Source organism: Peromyscus leucopus, chromosome 2 (genome assembly GCF_004664715.2).
Source record: "Peromyscus leucopus breed LL Stock chromosome 2, UCI_PerLeu_2.1, whole genome shotgun sequence".
In the NCBI taxonomy this organism is placed as follows: Eukaryota; Metazoa; Chordata; class Mammalia; order Rodentia; family Cricetidae; genus Peromyscus; species Peromyscus leucopus.
This window is the reverse complement of record NC_051064.1, coordinates 120570607-120577697: the sequence shown is the minus strand read 5'-3', so window position 1 is coordinate 120577697 and position 7091 is coordinate 120570607. Positions and strand designations below refer to the sequence as shown.

The 7091-nt window shown below is 44.0% G+C and overlaps 1 protein-coding gene across 1 annotated transcript; it reads left to right on the top strand.

Moving 5' to 3' along the window:
* Window positions 1-571: 571 nt before the first annotated feature.
* Window positions 572-1976, top strand: LOC119086085 (olfactory receptor 2A12-like). Its single transcript, XM_028886501.2, has one exon. It carries the CDS (start codon window positions 604-606, stop codon window positions 1546-1548), a length of 945 nt encoding a protein of 314 aa, XP_028742334.1. The 5' UTR covers window positions 572-603; the 3' UTR covers window positions 1549-1976.
* Window positions 1977-7091: the final 5115 nt, after the last annotated feature.

Below are 7091 nucleotides of genomic sequence, written 5' to 3'. Positions count from 1 at the left end.
TCAATTCCCAGCAACGACATGATGGCTCACAACCATCTGTAATGAGATCTGGTGCCCTCTTCTGGCCTGCAGTCATACATGCTGTATACATAATAAATAAATAAATCTTTAAAAAAAAAAAAAAAGAGTTATATGAGATGCTTTAGACACTCATCATAGTCCTGAGACATGAGTGTCATCAGCCTCATTCGATAGATGAAGAGACTGAGGCATTGGGAGGTTCAGCAACTTGAGAAGTGTGTACAGAAAGTGAACAGTGTGCTCGAACCCAGACCCCAGCCTTTCTTTTTAAAATTATAACATATTTTTTAATGTATATATTTTAGGTATATATTTTTATATACATGAAAATGTATATAGGTTTTTGCCTACATGCATATCTATGTACCAAGTGTGTGTCTTGCCTGTGGAGGCCAGAAGAGGTAGTGAGATCTCCTTGAACTGGAGTCACAGACAGCTCTGAGATATCTGATCCCCTGGAATAGCAGTCAGTGCTCTTAACCTTTGAGGTGTCTCACCAGGTTCCATCTCCCCTTTCTGTCTCAGTAGCTGCCATGTGTCAGGTGATACATAGATGAATGTGATTCTCTTACAGGCCCCACCATGTGGATGATTCCAGGGCAGAACCAAAGCTGGGTTTCTGAGTTTATCCTGCTTGGCTTCTCCAGTGACCCCACAACCAACAGCATCCTCTTCATTGTGTTCCTTCTCATCTACCTATGCTCAGTCCTGGGTAATGGTCTCATCATCATGCTGATCTGTCTGGACACACAGCTGCACACTCCCATGTACTTCTTCCTCTGTATACTTGCCCTGTTGGATATGTGCTATGTCACCACCACCATGCCCCAGATGTTGGTGCATCTTCTTGCTCACTCTCAGACCATCTCCTTTGCTGGTTGCTGGCTGCAGATGTTTGTGTTTGGTGCCCTGGGTATGACTGAGTGCACCTTCTTTGTTGTCATGGCTTATGACAGATATGTGGCCATTTGCTACCCACTGCGTTATACTGTCATCCTCAACTGGGGACTGTGCATACAGTTGGCTGCTGGGACATGGATCTGTGGTTTCTTCTTTTCTGTGCTGCATACTTTCTTCACCATGAGTCTGCCATATTGTGGGCCCAACAAGGTCAACCACTACTTCTGTGAAGGTCCTTCAGTACGTAGCCTGGCTTGTATGGATACTCACCTCATTGAGATGATAGATCTGGTCTTGAGTATTTTTGTGGTTGTTACTCCCATTTCCCTCATTGTGGCCTCCTACATTCATATTGCCAGGGCTATTCTCAAGATCAAGTCCACCCAGGGTCGCTGCAAGGCTTTCTCTACCTGTGCCTCCCACCTGACTGTGGTCACATTCTTCTATGGTCCATGTACTTACATCTACATGAGGCCCAACTCTAGCTACTCCCCTGAGCGAGACAAGCAGGTCTCACTCTTTTACAATGCCTTCACAGCCTTGCTCAATCCCGTGGTCTACAGTCTGAGAAACAAAGACATCAAGAGGGCATTTCTCAAGGTGATGGGGCATGGTAGGGTGAACTAGAAAACCTGCATCTTGGAGAAGCTCAATTGAAGTATTTAGTATTTAAGGAAGGCAGAGTGTCTTTATTGAATGTAACTGATCTATGCAAATGAACTAGTGATGTACTTGGGACAAACCACTGTGAAATCAAGGTGGCTGTCTTGATTGACAGGCTACACTAAGGTACAAGTCCAAACACCTCAGTAATCTCTCTGGATCATAGCTACAAAGATTCATCTGTCACTCATTTTGTAGCTGTAGGTTGGGAGTGACCTTCTGTTCTCTCACATCTGTTCTGAAGGAGGAACATTATAGCCAACATGTTGTCCTATAACATAAGGAAAGGAACAGTGGACAAACTCACAATGATGAAGCTCCTCAAGAGTGACCTGCTTCTTTGTCCACTTTCTCTTGGCAAATAAATAGTGTGGTCAAGCCTGAGAGCAGGAGGTGGGTGTAGCTAGAGTTTTCCTGCCTTGCCCACAGTCAGGACAAATCTTTGTCACCTGCCAGTTCCACAGACGCTCAGACCCAACCAAGTAAACACAGAGACTTATATTGCTTACAAACTGTATGGCCGTGGCAGGCTTCTTGCTAACTGTCCTTATAGCTTAAATTAATCCATTTCCATAAATCTATACCTTGCCACGTGGCTGGTGGCTTACCGGCATCTTCACATGCTGCTGGTCATGGCGGCGGCTGCAGTGTCTCTCCGCCTCAGCCTTCTGCTTCCCAGAATTCTCCTCTCTCCTTGTCCCACCTACTTCCCGCCTGGCCACCTACTTCCTGCCTGGCCACTGGCCAATCAGTGTTTTATTTATTGACCAATCAGAACAATTTGACATACAGACCATCCCACAGCAGGTGGGAAAGTGTTTTGTCTAGAGAGAAGAAATACAAGTTCTGTGGCCGTGGTCTGATATGTTGGTGCCTCTACCAGGAAGGCAGCAAGTAATGTGCTTTAGGTAACCTGGTGTAGTTCCCAGGAAACAACAGCATGCCTATAAATGAACACAAAGCATACTAACTGTGGATAACATGATAGTAGAGACAGCAGAAGGCTGAGGCCTATATGCTAAGTAGCACAGCGTGTGTTGTCAGGACAGAAGTAAGCTGATCGATTGTGGAACAGTAACATTACAGCTCAGAGAACTAACTTCACAAATAAACTCGGTGTGGTCTATGGGGAAACATGATGACCTCTTCTGTCAATGATGCAATGCTGGAGGTGAAGGGAGCTGGGGTCTCCAGAACTTCTCAACTGCTGCTCCAATTTTAGGTACTATGCAAGGGCACTTCCCAGTGTTGACTTCCGACTGTTGCCTCCATTGCAAGGTGGTGGGTATGGATTGCCTCTCATCTTCAGAGGAGCTCTTACCTGACCAATCAGCAGATTCCTCTCTGATTCAGCCCCCTGAACTATTCTTTCCTAAAAAGGCTTCAGACTCCAATTTTATTCTGTGGCCAGGTATTTTTGGATAATGGGTTCATTCTATTCAAGTTAATATTCATTACAATTTTTAAAATTAAATTTATTAATTATTTCCAGCCCAATTACAGTTTCCCTTTTTCCCATCCTCTCCTCCAAGTCCCTCCCCCAAATCTCTTCTTCCCCCACCCCACAATCCACTTCTCCTCATTTCTCTTCAGAAAAGGGCAGGTCTCCCTTGCATTGATCAGTCAGCCATTGTGTATCTAGTTGCAGTAAGACCAGGCATCTCCTTTCCTATTTGGGCTAGAGAAGACAACTCAGTAGAAGGAAAGGGTCCCCAAAACAGGCAACAGACTCAGAGACAGCCCCTCTCCCACTGTTAAGAGACCCATAAGAAGACCTAGCTACACACCTGAAACAAATATGCAGAGGGCTCCAGTTGTCCCATTCAGGTTCCCTGGTTAGTGGTTTAGTCTCTGTGAGCTCCTATGAGCCCAGGATAGTTGATTTTGTGACTTTCTTTTGGTGTCCTTGACCTCTTTGACTCCCATAATCCTTTTTCTCCCTATTTCATTTTTCACACACACACACACACACACACACACACACACACACACACATTTAAGAAGTCTCCCACATTCCCTAGGCTAGCCTGGAACTTACCACATTCCTGAAGATAACCTTGAATTTTTGATCTTCCTGTGTCCCCCTCCCCAGTGCTGAGATGACAGGCTAGTGGCATCACAGCTCAGGACATTTTTGTTTCTTTGATGATGCCCATTGTATTATAAATGTTTTCAATTTGGTAAAATACAATTCATGTACTTTTTTTGTGGGGTGGGTGGGGATAGATTCTCCCTATGGTGACACTCATGTCACCAGAGCAGTAGCTGAGAGCTACATCCTGATCCACAGACAGAGAGACCAGGAGTTGGCATGAAACCTCAAAGCCCACATCCAGTGACATACTTCCTCCAGCAATGCCCTACCTCCTGTCTTAATTAGTGTTTCTATTGAAGTGAAGAGGCACTGTGACCACAGCAACTCTTACAAAGGAAAACATTTGATTGAGGCTAGCTTACAGTTCAGAGGTTCAGTCCATTATCATCATGGCAGGAGGCATGGAGGCTGACGTACTCCTGGAGAAGGATCTGAGAGTTCTACTACTTGATCCACGGGCAACAGGAAGTGAACCATAACACTGGGAGCAGCTTAAGCATAAAGACCTCAAAGCCCACCCTCACAGTGACATATTTCCTCCAACAAGGGCACACCTACTCCAACAAGGCCACACCTCCTAGTAGTGTCACTCCCTATGAGATTATGGAGACCAATTACATTCAAACTGTCATATTCCACTTCCTGGTCCCCATAAGCTTGTAATAAATACAAAAAGCATTTAGTCCAACTTCAAAAGTCCCCCATAGTCTATCACAATCTCAACAATGTTTAAAAGTCCAAAGTTCAAAGTCTCCTCTGAAATTCATGCAATCTTTTAACTGTAAATTTCCTATATAGTCAGGATAAAAAAACCAGATCACATACTTCCAACATATAATGGCACAGGTTATACATTACCATTCCTAAACATGGGGAAGGGAGCATAGTGAGGAAATACTGGACTAACACAAGACCGAAAACCAGCTAGGAAAAATTCAAACTTTGCACCTCTGTGGGAGCCCGTTCTCGGGTTCCTCGTGGCTTTACCCACCAGGTCCGAATAGAGGATGATCAGGACCACGGGCCTGAGTGCAGGTGTCTGAGATGGTCTGCACTTGGCTGTGCTGGGGGAGGAGGTCTTTTGCTCCACCCCTTGGCGTCTCTATAAAAACCCTGGGCCAGAGACAGTCGGGGCCCGTTGGAATAGGTTCCAGGCCCTCTTGAGGCTATCCTTTATTTTCTATCTGTTTATCTCCGCGATATTCTCCTCAATAAATCCTTCTATCTAATATTTCCTGCTGATCGCACTCAAGAAAACTCTGGGGAGCTGTGGGGGTGGTGGGTAAATGCCCCACACACCTCCATGTCTCATGCCAAAGCGTTCTTCAGATCTCCAATTCATTTCAGCTTTGTTGACTGCAACATACATCTTTATCTTGGGCTGGTTCCATTCCCTGTTAGCAGTTTTCCTTGGAAGGTATCCCATGACTCTGACATCTCTATAATCTGGGGATCTCCAAGACAATCCACAGCTTCACACAATGTCCTCTCTAGGACTTCATTCAGGGACACCCCTGACACATGCTTTGCCTCAGCAATTTTCCTTAGATGTGAAGGCAAATTCCATAACTCCTTTCTTCTGGCCTTAACTCTAAAGCCAGAACCACATGGCCGAAGCTGCCAGGCTCTGCTGCTTGCTAGGGCTGGAACTTGGCCCCCATGTTCAATTACATCCTCACCAGCTTTCTGTTTCTGATCATTTCCTTCACTGCTGAAGGTTGCCTGTCCTGGAACTTGCTCTGTTGACCAGGCTGGCCTCAAACTCAGTGATCTGACAGCCTCTGCTTTCTCAGTGCTTGGAATAAAGGCATGTACCACCACACCTGGCTCTAAGCTTTTCTTTAATTCCTTTTCACAAGTTGGAAACTTAGCTGGGTGGGATCTTGCCCTGAGGTCACCACTCCCTTTATTCCATTTCTTGATCTGTTTATCTCCTTGAACACAGGATTTAGCTCTTTCACTTTCTGGTGCTCCTTTTCTCCTCAAATTGTTCTATATCTTGTATTTTTATTTGCTCAGCTTACTCCTTTTCATTTATAAGTCTTCATTAGAGTTAATACCAAAAAGCAGTCACATTCTTCAACAAAATATCACAAGAACTATCTCTAGGCAACATACTAAAGTTCTTTGAAACCTCTTAAGGCAGGCAACCCACAGTTCATGAAATCACACTCAGCATTGTAGCATGAATCCTAATTGGTCTTATTAATAAAAACCCAAAATCAGATATCAGGGTGAGAGCTGAAAGATCAGAGAAGCAGGGCAGAAAGCCATTAGTTCATAACTCTACAAAATCATCAGCTGAAAGAGACTGAGTTCCTGTCTCCTCCCACCTTGTATTCCTCTCTGACTCAGCCATATAACTTCCTGCCTCCACCTCCCTAGTGCTGGGATTAAAGGTCTGAGTTCCCAAGTGTTGAGATCAAAGGCATGATATCCCAAGTGCTGAGATTAAAGGTGTGTGCCACCACTGCCTGCCTCTGTTTCTCTTTTAGACTGGATCAATCTTGTATAGGCCTTGAACTCACAGAGATCCATCTGCCTTTGTCTCTTGAGCATGGGATTAAAGATGTGTGCCACTACTGTCTGGCCTCTATAGCTAACTAGTGGCTTAGCTCTGAACTCTGATCTTCAGGTAAGCTTTATTTGTTAGATCACAAACAAAACATCACCACATTTCCCATTTTTTTGTCTAAAATAAAGAAGTAGGTTATAACTAATATAAAAAAACTGTATACAGTAAGTACAATAACTATGTACAATATATACAGGCAATAAATAAACCAACAATGTCTAGTGCATTTGCATTTGACAGATTTAGAGAAAATACTACATTATCTGGTGAGTTCAAAGTCTTGTACCTAATTCACTTTCTATCCTAACTTGCATTACCATCTAAAACTATCTTTTGATGTCTCTCAACCTTATACACTTTACACCTCTTTAGTGAGTTTCTTTTTTGAATCTGAACACGAAAACCTATAACTATCTAGTCTTCAGCTGGGCAGTGGTGGTGCATGCCTTTAATCCCAGCACTCGGTAGGCAGAGGCAGGTGGATCTCTGTGAGTTCGAGGCCAGCCTGGGCTACCAGGAAAGTCACAAAGCTACAAAGAGAAACCCTGTCTTGAATAACTAAAACAAAACAAAACAAAACAAACAAAAAAACCAACAACAACAATAAAAGCAAAATAAAACCTATCTAGTTTTCAACCCCCTTAGAGACCCGACAAAGAAATAATATTAACTGAGTAAGCAGGAAGTGCAAACAAGTGACTTCCAAAAAATGTGAGAAACGACAGAAACAGCCGTCTGCCTGGACAGTTGCCCAAGGTTCCCCTGCAATGTTGGGGCATCCATCTTCAGCCTACTGGCCTAGATTATCTGATAGACTTTTCTGTGAAGCAGGATATT

What these genes read in the sequence shown, in the direction of transcription:
- LOC119086085 (XM_028886501.2), top strand. Translation starts at nt 604, where the DNA reads ATGTGGATGATTCCAGGGCAGAACCAAAGCTGGGTTTCTGAGTTTATC.